The sequence below is a fragment of the Hoplias malabaricus genome, chromosome 2, assembly GCF_029633855.1.
Source record: "Hoplias malabaricus isolate fHopMal1 chromosome 2, fHopMal1.hap1, whole genome shotgun sequence".
Taxonomy (NCBI): domain Eukaryota; kingdom Metazoa; phylum Chordata; class Actinopteri; order Characiformes; family Erythrinidae; genus Hoplias; species Hoplias malabaricus.
Genome location: NC_089801.1, coordinates 28,496,258 through 28,512,130, shown reverse-complemented (window position 1 = coordinate 28,512,130; position 15,873 = coordinate 28,496,258). Strand labels below are relative to the sequence as shown.

The window sequence follows — 15,873 nt, the reverse complement described above, 5'->3', positions numbered from 1 at the left end:
CCGCAGTCATGACGCGGGAAGGATGTTGGGCAGGTAGGGACAGCCCAATCCAGGCAATCTTTCTCCCACATCAGGATAGACAGGATGGGCAGTTGGTCGAGAATAACAATAAAAACATAAAAAATAGTGTGTATTTTTGGTGTTGATTATAATAATGAACAAATATCATCACATTAACAAACCCTAATATGAGAATACAAAAAAACAAAAAAATATAATAGGAATCAGCATTAGTATCATTCAGTAAGGTGATCATTATGGCCCTAGAAATTCTGTGTTTTTCTTTTATTTTTTTATTTTATTATTATATTTTTTTTGTGAACACACATTTGCTGGAAGACCTTTCTTTTCAAGGCCTTTTTAAATGTTTTCTGTTTCAGTTCAGCATTGTTGTGCTCACTCCTGGCAGACCTCATCTGTGTGTGTATTGGACAAGGCCAGACCTGAACCTCTTCCAACAAAGACGCTATGAAATCTGAGCAGGGTTATGAGGCATTCACTTATTGCGCCATCTTTATCCCAAGATGGCTCGGCTTATGACTGCCCTGAGATGCGAGGTGAATGTATTTATTTATATGTTGAATATATGATGAGGTGCCTCTTTGTTTAGGACCAAGCACCTAATTAATTCCATGCATGTCTGGGTTTTTTTTTTTTTTTGAGAGAAGAATGCGCGAGACTTGCCAAGGTCCCTTGCAATGCTGTATGAAGCCTGCCATACCCAATAGAGTTCCCCTGATCTGTTGTTATTTCCAGCATATGGTGGCTATTGCAGTTTTATGTACTTTCCAGCATTTCCCCCGTCAATACCTTTGTCTCCCAGATTCTGGGAGTGCATTTTAATTAGAATGAGCAAAGTGACAAGAGAAGGCAAAAAGAAGAAGAACAACAAGCAACTTGTCTAATGCTTCAGATGAAATTTGTTGTTGGCATTGTTCACACTTTGTGGATTACAGTTTAGAGCTCATCTATTTGGCCCGTGCCAAAAAAAAGCCATATCTCACAAGGCAAGCGCCTTTCACTGAAGGCCTCAGACACCGCTGCTGGCGTTCCTGCATGACTCGTATTGTGGCACATGTGTGAATGGTAACAATAAGGCAATAAGACACAGAGAAGAAATGGGTTTTCTCTGTCAGAATGAAATGAAAATAAAAGGAAAAAGCTCATCAACAAAGTCATTCATGATTCGCTTTCAGTGACACTCTGTCAAACCTGCGCAGATACGCTGCTTTGTTAAGGAACAAAAAAAGCGATATTTGTCTGATGTGTTTCCTTGTTGCAACCATGACAGGAATAATCTGTCCACAAAAATTTGGCTCCTTACACTTCAGTGCTCAAAATTTTCTGGACACTCGCTCATCCTACATTTCTGCTGAAATCAAGGGTATCCTTAGCTGCTCTGACAGTCTCTGCTCTTCTGAGAAAGACGAGATTTTGAACTATTCTGTGAGCATATGATGGCATTTAGACATGAGGTTAGGAACTGATGATGGATGCTTTTGCATCACATTTGGTTTAGCATCAAAAACACCTCTCCAACTCCAGATAGAAACTGTATGGAGTGCCCTTTTTACAAATACAACATATTTTCTGTTTATAGAACCCTGCAGCCCAGTGCTTAAGGGTTTAATTCTTGTCCAGCCAAGGTCTAACACTGAGCTTGGTGGCCTTAGTTGGTGTAGAGTGTTCAGGGTGTGCCAGAGTGGCCAGCACAGTTGTGTGATTTATCTGCTAATAAACTACTGAGTTGAATCAAGTGTATTTAAGCAGGAAAATCACAGAATGCACCCTCCAGCACTGGAATACCCCGTCCCTGTGATAGAGTAAGTATGGCTGTGTTTATTTACACTAAAACACATGATCACACTATTGAGCCAGACACATATTTTCCTGCTTTTTTTGTCCCCTGCAGTCTGATTATGACACTGGTATAGCTCAGGAGTCTCCAGTTATGTTATAGTTCTAGGCTGTAGTTTTATTATTATTATTATTGTTATTATTATTATCATTATGGGCTTGAGAGTATAGCAAAAACAAGTTTTTTAAACATTCATTAGGACTGTTTAAATAAAACGAGGCTTGCTAGTGTGGATATCTGTCAGGTTGCATAACACAATTGTGCAGTTGCACTCTCCTCCAAGCATGTTGAAGCAGTGGCTGGTTTCACATGTTCCTGAGGAAACATGTCTTGTCATGTGAGTATCCCTCCTCCAAAGACTACTGTGTGCAGTTTCTGCAGTGCTGAGCCCAGAGCAGCAACGGCACACTCTACAGGTCAATTTAATGTAAATTAATTAATTTAAAGGCAAAAATATTTCAATTATGGATACGAAAAAATGTGTGTATTTGCCCATAAGTTTATTACCTATTCCTATATTGTGATTGTGCATATACCTGTAATTAGAATGCCAGCAAAAAAAACCTTAATGTTTCCTACTGTTTATGATTTTTAATGTTAACTATATTTGTAGCTAACAATGACAAAGCATTTGATTCTACAACATTGTGTAACAATTGGCTGTTCAAATACTGCAACAATTTGCATCTTCAGCTTCCTCTTGGTCCAGTAGTTCTCTTGGTGGCCATTAAAATTATCCATGATTATGAAACTAACCATGCTTAAAAATGAATGCACCTTAATGCACTGTTTGCAGATCTCTGCAGTATTAACTATAAATCAAGTGTTCGATCATTATCAGACATAAAAATCAATCTATGCTTGTACTGCTATTGTAAGGACAGCAAATTCTTGTCTATTAGAAAGACTGTCTGGCTTTAGCCTGAAACTGACCCCAATAAATTAACCCCCTTCAGTTATGGCCTTCAGTTAGACCTCCTGCCCTATCCTGCTGACCACAGAACCGTTTCCCCTGGCCTCTACACATCAGTCTAAACACACATCCTGCAGGAGACTGCAATATGAGAGGCGTAAAGGCCACAATCCAGCATCAAATGTGCTCCCGTCACTGGATAACCATTAAGGTTGCAGCACTGTGCATCTATCAATTATTGATCACTGCAGGAGGAAGACCTCTGAGCCGACATACAGCAGCTAGCACGGGTAACACACATCAAGAAATACCAATATTTCCACAAGGGGAAATTTAAAATTTTGGTAGTCAGTATATACATTTTACTCATTAACAGAATGTTAAATGTTTTTAGGAAATCTCTTTTTAAAGGGCCCACAGCTGGAGTCATTTTGTCAGAGATACCAACTTTATAAAATCCCATGTTCTGCAATTTTTTTTTTAATTTATCACAACTTGTTTAATTCTTTTAAACCCCCTTCTGTAAAAATACTTTTTTTTCTTTATTGACCTGTCTGTGGGGTGTAGTTTATGTGCTGAGAGACATATCATTTATGAAATAAGCAGTCAACGTCATAGCTGTTGTACTTCCACTTTAAAACCTCAGTGTTCCAAAGACAGACTCAGAGGGGTTTCTTAAATCAAGGACCTAAAGAACAACTCCCATCAGCTTGAAGGGTGGGCTTTCAAGCTGCACAAGAGTGATGGTGTGGTAAGTGAAAATAGGGGTGTGAACTAATTGCATATTCATAGATCCAAATACTAAATGAGTGCAAACGTGTAGCGTTATATCTAAAACACTTATGGCATTAGGGGATATATATATATATTTTTAATAATTTCTTTGTTTAAATCAAGTTAAGTTTAACTTTAAATCTTGGCTTTTATTTTGTAGACACCAGCAAGTGTAAGCTACTTTTTAAAATATCCCACCACATAAATCCCACCCCCTCCCTTTAGTACTCTTTCCAAACCACTCCCCAAACACATGAACTATATTACTGACTATATGTGAGCTTTTGTAGACATCGGCGAACCTTTCTCGGCTACAATTAGCTCACTAGCTTTCAGCAGTGTTTGTGTGTGTAGAGCCATGTGAAGGATTCCACCTATGTGTAAATGACTGGAGAGGTATTTTACCATCCCGCGGCTGCCTCAGATAATGTTTTTATCTATTTTTATTACTGTCGGAAATATATGATTCGTTGTTTGCTACTAAGATATAAAATAATTTTGAAAAATATATTGGAAAATATTTCCAAAATAAATGACCTTTTCAAGCTTTAATGCTTTTAATTTCAGAAGAATGCTGGCTGAACAGGTGTCATCAAACTCTAGGCCACATATTGGCTGCTGCTTTGGTTGGCTGCCTTGTAATGTGTCTTACTAAAAAATCAGTCAGCTCTGAAATGCTCCTTTAAAATTCAGCATGAATGGGTGAAGCTACGCTGCTGCAGATTTATGTAAATGAACGCTGGGTGGACTGCAGGGTCTGGATAGTGAATGGTACATTTTAAAACTTAGTGTTTACATATTTTGTCAAATTGTTTCATTTATAACAGGGAAGGGAATACAGTTTTCTACGATATGGGACGTTTAGAACTGGGTATATTTTAGTTTTAGAATGTTTAAAGAATTCCATTGTTGTCTTTTTAAACAATTAGACGACACAAAGAGCCATTCAAATGCTTAAGTAGTTCTTTCTACAGTTAAAACTGTTTTAATATCCAAAGAAAAAATAGTAACTTTACAGGAGAAAGAAAATGCTAACATTTCCAAATAATTTCGGAGCATTTCTGTGGGTCAATTCATCATGAACGTTTCACACCACATGAAGGGCAGTTGCTTTGTTCAAATGAGTAAACTAAAAGTTGACAAAAATGGAGATACATCTTTTACTTTGGAGAGTGACAATATGTTACATTTGCCGCCTTGTTATCATGTTTTGCATTCAATTTTATTCACTGCACAGTTGCAAAAGTGCAACATCTCTGGGGGCCAGAGGACCAAAATCAGAAAACAATATATTAATAAATAAAGAAGAAATACTACAGGTTTGGTCATATATATATATATATTAAGAAATAAAAACTTAGCTTATATAAAGTATCAAATACTGGTTCGCTAATTGAAGTTTCATTAAACTTTGGTCAGTCTAAGGCTACTGCATATATTTTGAGCCATTAATTCATATATAATCAACACATGCATAATGCATATAGAGCTATTAAGAGGAACAGTTTAAAATGGATATATACTCTTTGAGCCAGTCTCAAGCACTCAGACAATCCAGTGTTGGAACATGGAGCCAAGTAACTGCATTTTCTGAAGTGACAGAGCTCCATAGGATGAGCTGATATAGGTCCATATACCAATAAGATGGATGCATTATGTTTACAAAACAGTGTAGTATAATTTGTGTTAATTGTGTTGGACCACTGAAAAACTGTTTTTATAAACATGATTGATATTTATGATAAATTAAATTTATTCAATAACTAAAAGTACGGAAAGCTTGTGAACTAAGAAAATACTTCCTAGAGAAGATTCTAGTCTAAGACTGCAGCAGGACAAGCTTATATCTACTGTTCCCATGTTTAAAGAAAGGGGTGAAAGGGGACCCCTCCTGCCTACTTGTGGCCTTCAATACAAGGCTCAAATCAAAGAGGGTCCGTGGCCATCGAAGTGACAGATGAACAATGTGGCCATTCTCCCGGCCCCTCTGAACAGGCCCATCTATCACGGGGCTCCACAGATTAATTCAATTCATCAGCTCTTTGTCTCCTTGGGCCTCCTAATGCGACCTGATATTGCTCAGGGGAGCCTCATAATAAATGTTTGGATGCGGTCGGAGCCGGGTGCTCGCGCGACCGAATTAAAACATTACTCTCCCGCTCCCCACCGAGCCTCAGCAACCTGCCAATCGCAGCAGAATTCCAATTATTCTAATGAGGCCGAGGAGGCAGCCCTAGGGCCAGGAAAAATGAGAGAGATGGAGGGATGAAGGTAAATGTGGGTGGTAAGATAGCAAAGGGGACCTCTCACTTGAAATGGTGTCCAGTCCCAAACTGTGCCTATGGCCTTCTGTGAAGTCCACACTTGGGTGAAGCCAATAATGTGTACACCTATGGAGTCAGAGAAAACAAGGGTTCTTGGTTTAAACCAGAGTATGAATTTACTCTGCAGTTTTTGTCAGAAACCTACTGACAACAAAATCCACACCAATCACCACCTGAAAAAAAGGTCACCACCTGAATCTTATGGAAGTCAGGGTAAGAGGCAGCTTGAATCTGCCTCTTGTGACCCTAGCTGAAGCCTGCAGGAAAGGAGTAAAGGGTGTGCTCATGTTCCCTCCAGGCTCACAGCCATCCACAACTGTGGCTTTTAGGACCGTGTCATTTGAGACTGGGAGTTTGTGCCAGAATTTTACTGGAAGATCCCTACTGGAAAAGAAGTGATCTTGCAATTGTAAACAGTTGTTTACAGTATGCTTCCTTCAAATTAACCTGATCCAAAGGAATTTTGGACTGCAGCTTCAGTTACCTGGTTAAGTGAAAACCTCTTCTTGTTCCTATGTTATCCAGATTCTATAAGTGAAACTTAAAAGAACACTAGGTAAGAATATCCTGTTCTGGCTCCTGGGCTCCCGATACATGTTGCTGAGTGTAGGCTTATTCATGTTTACAGTACTGATGTAACGTTAAGTCTAACACAGGCTCACACACACACACACAACCCTCTCTTTCACACTTACACACCTCCAAATGCTGAAAAGATGAGGATATTGCTGTATTCTTGCTCCATAGGTGGGTAATTATTTATGCTTTTTTGGATTACTCTCCAAATTCGGGAGAGCAATAACAGAATGAAAGTAAACACAGACCCAAAGTGTTAAAAACTAAATAACTCAAGTTACAAATGAGATTCTGTGGTCATTCGAACAGTGAATAAAATCTAAAAAAAAAACTTCACCCACGCAAAAGCTAGTCAGTTACTTACTCAAACATATTGTTCCACCTTAAAATATTTGGAGCTCTTGAATGATCACAATAAATAAATATATATATATTATTGAGAGAAAAGTAGTTCCCCAGAATCTTTGCATTTAAGGACTGTTTAGAATGTCCCTCAGTTCTTTTACTGTTGAACACACGTGGTTTTGCCTTGACTTGAGAAACCTGCTTGCTGAAAATCTGCTCAGGGTGTATTTCATATATACTTAAGCCCAAAGTGTGAACCAGCCCTTACCTTTTCATCCCCACTGCTTCGTGGAATACCCTTGTGGCTTTCAGAGTTAGCCAAGAAACTTAAGCTCAGAGTTAAGGTTCGTCCTATAGAAACATCCTTCAGCTCTCTTCCTACTGAACATTGAATGCTGGCTTAAGTTACCTGGCTGAACTAAGAAATCCAGCTTGATGAAACACTCCTTTGGGGAGGATTTCTGAGTTAGCCAGATAACCAAAGTCCAAAGATGAGGATTGGAAGGATGTCTTCATGCCTTTTCTTATTAAGCACTCTTGACTTTCTTAAGCTACCTGGCTGAATGGAAAAATCCTGCTGTGAAATAGCCTCCTGATGGCCAATTTTGAAACCAGACAGTTACATCTACTTATATTCCTAAAATGTCCCCCCCTCCCCACTCCCCCATTTCATGTGCTTTTGTCTTTCCCCTTGCATGCCCTTCTGTTGAGAAATTTTCAGCCGTGATCATCCCCAGAGAATGGATGGCTGCCAGCTCCTGTTTTTGCTGGCTGCCTGAACTGTTCCTGCAGGTTCCAGGCCTGACAGCAGCACAATTGATATCTACAGTGTTGGTGGGGCCCCCTTGTGGATTCTACACAGCACTGACAAGGTCAAGGGTATTCAGCGCCTCTCATCCAGCTACTGTAAACAACCTGGGCTGCAGTGACATTACACTGGTGTGAATAATTGATGAGGCTTTTCATCCGGTGTGGCAAGCTCAGATGATGTACAGAGGTGAGTCGGCCCCCTCCAGCCGCCACAGACAGGCCATGAAGCTGCAGACTAGGTAAACCAACAGTGCAACCTTACCTTGTTTAGTTATAGGCTAATCTTCTAGTAGGGTTGAAAGATTAATGGGTTTTGGATCACAAAAGACAAAAGTGCACTCTATCAATCGGTCAGAAACAACCCAACACCTGTGGTGTGATATCACAGTGGGAAAATGTGCATTTATAGAAATTGGCTGCACATTTACATTGAAAAAATGCGAGTAGATACAAAACACACACAAAGAAAAGCCTGTGTGACTAAACTTTTTATAACTGTTTATTCCTGATCAGTGTCACAGTGGGGTGAATGGGTACAAGGTATGAACACCCCCTGGACAGGGTGCCAGTTTATCACAGGGGATCACACACTCACTTGTTGGCAGTGTGCACAGCCAGTCCCTGTTTTTGGAATGTGGGTGGAAACAAATGTATCCAGAATCCCACACACAAAAAGTGACAAAATGTAAACGATATTCTACCAAGTTCAATTTTAACTGATCAGGTAAGAGTTCTTTTCAATATCCAAATTCTGCTTTTTTTTTTAGTACTTGAGCAGCAACAAAGCACTGCTTCAAATGGTCACTCAAATTTTCCATGAACACATTTCCATTCGGTCCAGCCAAACCACATCCAGGTCTGCATTTGCACAGACCTGAATATAGGCTCCCACTCATTTCTATAAAATATTACTAATTCAGAATAGCAGCATACTCTGGGGACATTCGTGTTCTTTTAAATAATTATTTTAAAAGTAAAAACCTGACATGAAGCTTCAGTATAAACATTGAGTCTAACATTTATAAAAAGAATCAAACCACATATCCTTACTCTGTAAGCATGCATGTGTCAAAGCTCAGTACAACACCTGTTGTCTAACAGCTGCCCCAAGCGTTCAGTTACACTGAAGATTGTGTTCATTGTTACAGAGTTTACAGTAAGTGTATGGCGTCCTAAACCACATTAGAAAGTCTGCAGCACTTTAATGAAGACCTGGCTGTGGGTAAAAAAGGCCTTGGGAAAATATATGAGAAAGATTTGAAGGAATACTAGTTTCAAATACTTGCTAGCAATATTAGTCTGACAGCTCCAGTATTAAGAGGAAGATTTAGGATGAGGTGAACATGAGATTTTTCACAATTACAAATCAATTTTATTAAGCAATAAGGTAAATATAAAAACACCAACTAGGTTTTCATTTTTAAGAATGCTTTATTAAGAAGCTTAATATTTATTTAGAAGATCTCGACTAGGTCGGTATCCTAGTCTTCCACCTCTCCAAAAGCACAGGTAGTAGGTTGTTGCAATGGCTCCAGCCAATAATAGCAGCACTAGCGGGACAATGACCACCAGTACCCACACGGGGACCCCAGACAGTTCTGACAGAGACAACAGATAAAATTGGTTCATATAACGTTATATATTTTGCATGTTCTTTTAGGGTGTGTTTATACTTGTAGTTTGGTTCCCTTGGTCCAGACGAGAAAATGATACACAACTACATTTTGGTCCTGGTTTTGGTCCAGTGTGGAGTTCACACTGACAAATTTGCAACTACAATAAGTTAAAACCAAAGTGCTATAAAAGAGTATTTGGTATATTTTTCAAGTCAGTTGTTAGAACAGTGTGGGCTTAATGCACATGTTTGTGTTGTACATACCTGATGGTACATTTAACCCGTGTTAAAATGGACAAATGAGTCATCATTTCACCTGATTTTAACACACTGATCTCTCACAGCATGGTTATTGTCATATCTTGTGACTTCATGTCCTGTTTGGTTTAGAAGCCTTTGGTTCATACTGTGTTCATATTTAATACTAAGCACACCACAAATCATTAAAGAACATTGTGGTGTGCTCTGGTGGTCTGAGTTCAACTTGCTTGAGATTGAAAAGAGAAAAAGAAAAAAACCCTTCACACTTGCTCTAACAATCTGCACCAAGGTTCATTTTAATCAAATCAAAGCTGACAATTATAAAAACATACCTCCTTCAGTCCAGGATAAATCTTCTGCATTGCTTTGGGCATCTTCAACTATGGTAAAAGGCCCAATAACCTTCTGTACAGACAGCCCTAAAGGGAGAGTGATGAAAATGTACTAGTTGTCAGTTATTGTTTTTGTATTAAGTGAAGAAAAACACCACAAAAACTGAGTTAGCAGTAGTTTGGAAGAAGGTACAGTACCAGACTCAAGGTTGTTTTTCTGTATACAAAGTTGCTTCTTTGAGTAACAGCATCTACATATGTAGCTCTGAGAAGGGTCATCCAGAAGCTCCCACCTAGAACATTCATATATTAGCTTGGTGATTAGTGTAGCTATGGGTTAAACTGTTGCTTTCTACACTTGCTCATGTAAACACCTGGTTATGATAGTAGAATCATTTGGCAAGGGTCCTTATCCCCTGTTCAAACTAGAAGGCGACAAAACAATGTGCAATGACCTAACATCTGACATTTCCTAACAGAGCAGGCAATAATGTAGCCACAATTTAGAGGCAGGCAACAAAAATCACGTCAGTGCAAGTTAGCTAATGATACAGTGAAGTGTCAAAATCATCATCACTGGTTCTGACAATTCCTCAGATCAATCACAAAGAATCACTGCCCAAGGTCCCCACATTGTCTACAACAACTAGGGGGCCCAAAATACCCCTCACAATGTTGTGGCACCATGAGCACATTGTCACCCTCTAGAATGAATGCAAGGTAACATTCACCTATATCTGGAACTGTAAGTCTCTCTGGATAAGAACTTCTGCCAAATTCCATAAAGGTAAACGCAATGAAAGCTTAGACTGGTGGTTGAAGTCAGGTAATCTGTAATATAATTAAATCACCTAATGAACTGAAGATTATACCCTGCAAGAACAAAAGACCCCAACAACTAAAGTATCTTAGCCAAAAGTGATTACACTCTTTGTTCTTTCAAGTAGTGGCAAGCCTTTTTATCTGTGCTAAAGCTCTGGAGATCCCATGCTGCCATGTCACAATGGAGAAAAATCTGAAGAAAAAAAAAAGAAAACAGAGGGGAAAAAAGGAGAGGTATCATTAAATCATGAAAAAGTACAAAAGCAAAACCTACAACAGAACCCACATTACTCTAAATTTAGATACAGAGCGGTCCCTCACATTTTCTCCTAAGGCAAACTTGAAGGCTTGGAAATAAAAGCGGATTTCAGAGTGCTTCTCTCTTGGCAAGAACGACGAGTTTCCTTCTTTGCTTTCAATGAGACACCTTTGAAAGAAATCCAATCGTAAACACACTTTACATAGTCAAATTCAATGATGGGGAGAAAAAAAAAAAAAACATATGCTGTTGAATCAGTGACAAGGGGATCTGAAGAATTTTCTCCCATATGCATTTCAGAAGAAAAATGCAAATGGGTATGAAGATGTAAAGTGAACCTCACCCAGCATTGGAAATCACAGTATGCAGCTGTGAAGCATGAACAAGTTCTGGAGCTGTTGCTAAAACACAGCTCTGCAGGTAAATCTGCAGAGGCTCAAAGCCCAGTTGCTCCACTTCAGCTTTGATGGAAATCCTGGAGCCCACGGTGTACATGGAGGATGGGGCAGGCCCACTGAAATCACCTAATGAACAAAATGCATCAATTAATTATAACCATTTAACCATCAGCCTTGGTGGATATTCCATAAAGCAGGATTCCTCAAAGCCTAAAATCAAACGGCTGAAAATAGGCCTTAGGTTTTCTAGCAAACTCAAAAATGCTGCAGTGTGGAACAGTCTACTGGTCTTGAAGTACTCAGGCATAATTTTGTTTACCCTGCTATAAAACCATCCAGTAAACTCACGAAAGTCTTATTAGCTGATAAGTTTGATGAGGTGTGTTACCGATGGGAAAAAAAAAAGAGCATCAGGACCTGGGTATGTACCACTGATTTATAGGACTGAAAAATCATTTAGCCATATTCAGAAGTCATATTTAAACAGTGTTATTAAATTTGTTTACTTTAATATGCCAGTTGAGAAACAAAATCTGTTGTAAAATGTTTCATCGTCTGCCTGTCCTAACCCAAGTAATGAAAACATATTCACTGATTCTGAATTTCATTCCTGACGTCCAAATCATCATTCCGAGAACAGCAGTAACATATGATTTGCATATTTTATTTATTTCTCAGTAACAGGCTCTTGACAGCTACACATCCTTTCAGACCCACATACATGTCTTCCCTCTGTGGAAAAATGAACAAATACCTGTGATTTTCATTCATATATGAAGCAAGCTCAACTTTCCCTTATCTTATGGTGACAGACTTATTAGTCTCACAGGCCCTGTACCATTTTTATACCTTTATATTTATACATTTTTATCCAGTCTCATCAAAAATTACAAAAGTGACAAGGCTGAAATTAAACATTCATTCATCCATTCTCTGTAACTGCTTATCCAGTTCAGGGTCGCCGTGGGTACAGAGCCCACCTGGAATCATTGGGCGCAAGGCAGGAATACACCCTGGAGGGGGCGCCAGTCCTTCACAGGGCAATACAAACATACACATTCACTTCGCCACTTCGGAGGGCTTTTGAAATCCACCATCACACAGTGCAATGCTTAAGTTGTATCAGCATACTTTTATTTACAATAGTTTTGCTTACATAGTGATTTCAATACTGGTGATCTAAATGAGCTGATATTTCCTTTATACCCTCAGAAAGTGTCACTTCCAAGATCCATTAGAAAATGACCTGCAGGACTAGTAGATTTGATACCAAGAACCTACTGAATGTCTCTTGTACATACACCAGTTTCCATTCATTCAGATCAAAAACTAGGTTAAACTATGGCAATCTAAGACCCCTCCTACAAAACTGAATGTTAATTATAAACACAAAGTATCACCCACTCACTGTTCATGAACTCGATCCTGAAGACATGGTCATTCTGTGTCTTCTCTGAGTCAGTCCCCAATCTGTTTGACAACATTCAACAGAGAAAGATAGTCAAGGCATATTTTCCTTTGTAGCCTCTTGTAAAAGAAACTGCATATTTATAAAAACACACCAAAGGAGCACTCACAGGTCATAAACGCACTCCACTGGCACAGGAGGAAGTTCATGGTCTAGTCCATATGTCAGCACATTAGTGTAGGTCACCTTGTCATGACTCACCTTAAAGAAGCCAACCACAAGTGGGCAGTAATTTGTAGCTATGCACAAGACAATCCATCAAGCCAGTGGTACTTATCCTTGGGCTGAAGGTACACCTGACCTGCATGGTTTTGGTCTTTTTCCTGATAGATTTAATCAACTAATTAACAAGCCCTTCATGAAGGTGTACTCTGATCATCTGGCCTTTTAAAAAACACCCCAACACACATTGGTCTACAGAAATGTGTCCTGTTCAAAAGAAGTAAAAATGAAAGTCATATGACTAACCCAAACATGTTATAGTGCATCTAAAATGGCAGGCCATCTGTGTTCAGTTGCAATGACCAATGTGAAACCACAGTTCCAGGACTAAAGTTAGAACATTTGTATTATTTGGCCAGGGGTGTAAGAGTTAATCTGCAAATGTCCAATGCTATTGCAATTTTTCTTTCTAGTCAACTCCCAATGTAGGAATCTAAATCCCAGCTTTACCCGATTAAATATTCAGAATGTCTTAATGAACGGGATTATTACAATTAGTGATTGATCAAATTCTGGATGCAAGTTGGAACTAAACTCAAAAAATGAATATAAAATAATGAAATATTACATTAGGCCTACATACCAGTCGTTTGAAGCCACATTCGTGGAGCCAAACAAAAAACAGCAACACATCCTCTTCAGAACTTAAGGGTGAACAGCTGCCCAGACGAGCTTTAGAAGGATCCAACTTCTGGCCCCATGTCAGGACGGGCCTCCATTTTACAGTGACAGAATCAGCTTTACAGTTTATCAGTACATCTAGGACATAAAGATGGTGCTTTTTAAGTGACTAAAAGGCAGTAACATTCCCTCAAGTCAACATTCATTTAGGCAGCTTTAATCATCTCAGGCTGCAGTACTCTGAAGGAGCCTGGCAATGAAATACACCACACATTGCTATGCACCAGACATTACCTGCTTTTCCAACTGAAGGCTTCAAACTGCTTGCTAATGCAGGTTATGGAACATCAAACAAACTTCCATTTAAAGTCCCCCTCCTGTCATCTATTAAACATAAAAACTACTCTGTTCCCTAAACTAACATATTAGTTATTTTGAAAGTATATAAATCACAGCCTTTAAATGCTTAAATGTATGTGTGTTAAATGTACAAATATGTCTTAAAGCGTTAGTGTGTGTAATGTATAATTGTAAATCAATTTAAACTTGTCATTTATCTCCTTTTAAAACTAGCTATCAGTATTGGTATTTGAAGAGAAGTTATGAGCAATATTTGTCAGTAATATCACATTTAAAGGAACTAGATTTAGTAATATCTCATTTGAAAGCTATAGTAATATCTTTAAGTAGTTGAAAATAGTAGCAGGAGTCTCTCAGTTGAAGGAAACTCGATTCAGTAGAATGCCTTAGCTCAAGAAACTAGTTTTCCTTTTCAGTCGCCTCACTACTCCGTTGAAGGAAAGTGTAGTTTCAGTAATGCTGCTGTGTTAATGTACCTTGTGCCAAAACAGAAGTCACAAATAGCACAAGCAGAGCACCAAGCGTTAATATCATCTTGAAGCTAAACAACGACACTGCTAATGCTAAACCTTTATGCTAGTAACCTCTGCCGCCTGATCTGAGGTAAGTGAATAGGCGGAACTGGTCACACAAACCAATCACTAATCCTCAGGAATGAGCAAGATGCAGCTGATCTCTCGTCTACAAACAAGTGGAATCAGGTGCTACAGGTTTGGAAGTGGTAGATTCAACTGTTAAACGTGAAGGACGGTTCGAGTAAAGGTGTGTTAAAACAAGTCAAGTATGTGTTGATCACTTGCCACATTAGCATAATGTCCTGAAAGCTATAATTTACCAACCACTGGAATGGGTGCCACTGTGCCAGGGTTCTAGAGTTGTGGGTTAACCCTGCCTCTATCTGTGAGGAGTTTAATGTGTTCTACTGCTGTCTGCGTGGGTTTCCCCCCATTATCCAAAAACACATGCTGATAGGTGGATCAATTTGTCCATAGATATGAGTATGTGCTGCCCTGTAATGGACTGGTGTCCCCAGCCTGAAAACTTGAGCTCCTTATAGATGTCCTACATGTTTTTATGGGGTTTTCCTTGAAAAATCCTAATTATCCTAATTTGCATTATACAATCTTAGCTTAGTGTTATTTGCTTGACTTTTTCAAAACTGTATATTGTGAATCAAAGCTAAAAAAATCATTTAAAAAATGACTTTTCCTTCTTACAGGGATTTAGGCTATGCATCTTCTGCTTATTTCTTTTGGGAGAATGTCCTGATATGTTAATTTGAGCCTTTTGAAATATCCTACCTACTGTTTAGTTTAGGCACCTGTATTTATAAAAGTACACTGTTGTAGCACATTTTGAAAGGTGGCACAACTCGATGCAACACCGTGTGTTTGGTGTGCTCCTACCTTGCACCCAACAATTCTGGGTAGTTTGATGTCAGCTGCTCCATTTTCTGAATCAGGATTTTTCACAGTGGTGGTGGTAGGAGCTGACATTTGAAGGAACATCAAAATGATCATCAAGTTTCTCTATAATGCACCACTTCACAACAAATTAGTCTAAATGACTTGGTATACATCACAGCCATTGAATTACAAAGAATTAGTGGATTTCCCCTTTAAAGCTACTGCACAAGCATACATTGGCCATAGATTGTATTTGTCTTAATCTTGCCTGTCCAGCAGCATCAGTGCAGATATATATCTTGTATAAATATTAATAAAAAAAGATATATATTTAGGCCAGATATTTATATCTAAAATATTGCTCTTAGTCTCTTACCCCATAATGAATCATTAATCATAAATGAGTCTCTTGTTCCAACATAATTGACCAATAATTTGACAGGCACAGGAAAAAAAGTGTAAAATAACACATTGTGCCCTTTTTTAAAATGTCTCCCAAGAAAATAAGG

At 38.8% G+C, this 15,873-nt stretch overlaps 1 protein-coding gene across 1 annotated transcript; it reads right to left on the bottom strand.

The window, feature by feature from the left end:
- Nucleotides 1–9,033: 9,033 nt before the first annotated feature.
- LOC136686806 (zona pellucida sperm-binding protein 3-like) lies at nucleotides 9,034–14,595 on the bottom strand. The gene is made up of 10 exons (XM_066660798.1): nucleotides 14,435–14,595; nucleotides 13,561–13,736; nucleotides 12,865–12,956; nucleotides 12,696–12,757; nucleotides 11,233–11,413; nucleotides 10,952–11,057; nucleotides 10,735–10,823; nucleotides 10,007–10,101; nucleotides 9,809–9,895; nucleotides 9,034–9,198 (listed from the first exon to the last, which is right to left on the bottom strand). The coding sequence occupies exons 1-10, from the start codon at nucleotides 14,490–14,492 to the stop codon at nucleotides 9,044–9,046; spliced, it is 1,101 nt and encodes a 366-aa protein (XP_066516895.1). The 5' UTR covers nucleotides 14,493–14,595; the 3' UTR covers nucleotides 9,034–9,043.
- Nucleotides 14,596–15,873: the final 1,278 nt, after the last annotated feature.